The 3,734-nt window shown below is 36.2% G+C and overlaps 1 protein-coding gene across 1 annotated transcript; it reads right to left on the bottom strand.

Moving 5' to 3' along the window:
• Positions 1-2,156: 2,156 nt before the first annotated feature.
• Positions 2,157-3,356, bottom strand: LOC145157336 (putative F-box protein At2g02030). Its single transcript, XM_079076393.1, has one exon. It carries the CDS (start codon positions 3,354-3,356, stop codon positions 2,157-2,159), a length of 1,200 nt encoding a protein of 399 aa, XP_078932519.1.
• Positions 3,357-3,734: the final 378 nt, after the last annotated feature.

The following is a 3,734-nucleotide window of genomic DNA, read 5'->3' as shown; positions in this document are numbered from 1 at the left end:
TTCCGTAGGTAATCCGTCGCAATTCCGTCGCTAACATTTACCCACGAGCGATTATGCTACGGCCCATTTTCCGTCGCAATTCCGTAGGTAACACCATGTACCTACGGAATACCTACGGATTTTGCCGTAGGTAATATCATATTTTCTAGTAGTGATATAATGAAAAATAAAACATCCACACATTCAAATTCCATATTTTTATTACTCATCTTTTCCAAAAAAGATAAAATTTGAAAAAATGCTACCATTATTGAATCTTTCAACCTTAAAAATGCCTAGCTCTGTTCATTTTTCATTTTGGACAATCGTTTTGAATATCCTCCCAATCAAGTCATCACAATTAGGTTGTAATGCTTCATAATTGATGGAGAAATTAAAAATTGAAAAAAGAACACAATAAACATAATCATACCCTAAACCCAAATTTTCAAAAATCCATACTTTTGATGTGAATATAGAGTTTACCAGAGAGAAAATGTGTCGATGGTGGTGAGGTGTTTGAGTAACCAGAAAAAAAAAGAGAGTTGATGCTCAATGTATGTATGTGGTAAGTAGGCGATGACCTCATTGATGTAGATGCTTACTCGCCTTCCATTGCCACAAAATATTTGCACAAAAACAAAAGTCAACAATCAAAAATAAAAAAAAAATTAAAACTACAAATATGAGATTTCACAGTAATGGTGGAGAGAGTGTGTGTTTGTGTTGTTTGTGTATTTATATATGTGGTAGTAGTAAACAGATTTAGCTTAAATTCTAGATTTACCTCTTCATACACTCCCTACATTCTGATAACCATTGATCAAGTATCGTCTCCTTGGTGGCCTTGAGTCATAAAAATATCATCTCGTTCTCTTCCTCCACTGTCAAAATCAAGAAACCATGAGATCATTCTTTTAAAATTTCAGCACTTCTTCTCGTAAGCATATGAGAAACACTTGCCAACCTTGCAAAATTACGACCAATAATACATGTCAACAAAGAGAAAAGACAAACCATTGATTGAAAGCGCCTGAGACACATTGTAGATGCCTTAGTGTTGAATATGAAATCACCAATCGGGGAGTACAAAAGAACCCATAAAACTGAAATCAAAATCAACAATCTTATCAGTGTTACCAATTCTCGGGTAGTATGATATGTTGGAACAACAATAAAAAAACAAAGAAATCGCAATTGAGACTAATCACAATTGATAGGGTGGGATGGTAAATACACATGAGACTCACCGGGAGGGGTTCTTTGACTTTTAACCCTATATTGACACCATCTGCAAAACTGCAATAACTCTTCAAGCTTTAGCTAAAAGGATAACAATGGATCAAGAGAAAAATCAAAATAAATCGCACATGAGAGAGATAGAGAGACACAAAATAAGATCGTGGTGTGGTTCATCATCGGAATAATGGTGTAAGGACAGAGACTATGTGGAGACGGTTAGGGTTGTGGAGACTGTTAGGGTTTCTCGTCATAACAGAAGGTAAAAGAGGGGTAAGAGAGGAGGTGGCAATGGCAGTAGCTAGATAGGGTTTCAAAAGCTAGATCTTAATTAGACATATGTGTGATTGGGGTTTTGAGAAGAGAAACAGAGGTAAAGAAAAGTAGAGTTGCAGGGCGTCGATCATCCAGGTTAGAAGGAATATTCATCAGGAGGAAAAGCATTTGAGTGAGCGAGGATGGTGATACCTGAGGTTCAACAGAAACTGAAGCGAGTTAGAAGAGAGGAGATAGAGGGGGTGGGTTTGACGGCGAGATGTTGTGTCGAGGAGGGCTAGGGTTTAGTGTTTCCAACATGTAGAGATAGAGGTACGCTTTCATTTGTAAGCTTAATAAGATTGTACTATATGTTGTAATAAGTATACCTCTTAAATTTCAAGAAACAGGCAATGTCCTTAATAATATAGTAAAGATTAAGTTGCATTTATTGTAGAATTGTCACATCGATGCATGGTAACCCATATGAATTAAAACCTGGAATTTAACTTCAACATTAACACACTGAGAAAATGGTACCCAAAAAGAAAACGGTTACTACTAGTTTGGAAGCTTGGATTCTTCCTCCTGAAATAGAATACTTTATGTATTATCTTTCTTGGCTGCTCATAAACGAATTGCTTATTTGCTCCAGCTTTTTCAATGCAGCCACCGGCTTGTCTTCAGTTAGTGATAGAAAAAACACTAGAATCTGGGTGATCAAGCAAAAGCAGGGTTTCCATGTATGAGTCAACAAAAAATGAACCACCTTTTGCGTAAATAGCAGTATGATTAAAGTCTTTTGAACAAAGATCATAGAATACAAATGCAGCTGGTTCTCCAAATTCATCTTGTGTTTCCATCATGGGACCACCATTCTTCATAAATCCCAAAATCTTTATAGATGCATATGGTGCGTTAATGGCACACAACTTTGAAAACAAGTTCGAAACACCATTAGTCATCACCCATATGACACAGTCTCGTTTCTCATTGTTTGTATTGTATTCAAGCAGCACAAGTGACCCTTTTAACTTAGAAATGGAAAATTCCATGGAAGCTTGATGTGAAAAACAGTTTGGTAAGTCTATCAGAGTAAATTCTTGAGTAGTCATATCAAATGACAAAATCAGCTTATTTGCATCTACCCCATATTTAACAAATTCCTCAATCCCATGAAAAGCAAACCAATAAATGAACTTATCTATAACAACCGGATTCCATCTAACTGTAACAGGTTTATCAGGCAGTTTGCTTGTAGGAATTCTCCAACTACCTGTGCTTAATGTATAAACTTCAACTGCCCAATGGACGCCAGTACTATTTCTCATTTCCATGCTAACATTTGTAATCTTGACAATCATAGGATCACTGGTGATAGGACAAACCCCAAAACCAAGAACAGTATGACGAAATCCCCACCCTGACACACGAGGAACAACTACACCAATGGATTTTCTAATAGAAGGATTCCAAAGAACAACCATCGCTGTTGCAGATTTATAACAAGAATGATCTCGCTCAAAATCGTACAAGCACAACAATCCTTGAGAGCTGCCAACCACTCGTAAATCCTTGTAATGTTTAGCAAGCCCAAGAGTAGTCGGATCAATCTCCTGGCGAGTAAAAATTGACTCTAAAGTTTCATCATTAACAAATGAAACAATTTTTTTCCCAGTCTTTCCAAGATCTACATAGCAATCTTCATACCATACAAGAAGACGGTTCAGTTGAGTCTGGCCAACCGTGTGAGTAGCAATAAACTTAGAACTGTTGATCAAAGTCTTCCATCGTTTTGAGACAGATCTGAATTGAAGCAATGGCTTAACTGGAAGTCTTTTAATGATTTCCACTTGAAGTTCAAAAGACAAGTAGTCTGACATTTTGGTTTCTGGAGGTTGTTCAGTATGTGAATTTGTAGGGGATTATATAAAGGGAGACACAAGCGTGAAAAGAATATTTAAGATACCATCATCTGGCACATGGAGCGTTGAAACGTTGATTATGAAATTAATTTGGGCACTGATGGACCGTCTGTCTTCTTGTGTTTGATTTTGTAAAACGTCAAAAAGAACCGGTGGACCTTATTGGTTCTGTTTCTACTTGTAGGTTTAGAAAGGTGGACTATTTTTATACTTTAAAAGTTTTTTTTAATCATCATTCCTTTTTTTTGTTTTATGTAAACTTATAAATACTTCTTGTTAGAACCTCCAACTAATTAAAAACCTAATTAGATGTTATGGTCATGCATAATATATTTA

Source organism: Lactuca virosa, chromosome 2 (genome assembly GCF_052849685.1).
Source record: "Lactuca virosa cultivar CGN04683 chromosome 2, Lactuca_virosa_CGN04683_v6, whole genome shotgun sequence".
NCBI classification, from domain to species: domain Eukaryota; kingdom Viridiplantae; phylum Streptophyta; class Magnoliopsida; order Asterales; family Asteraceae; genus Lactuca; species Lactuca virosa.
The sequence above is the reverse complement of the archived record's forward strand: the minus strand, read 5'-3'. Positions and strand labels throughout refer to the sequence as shown.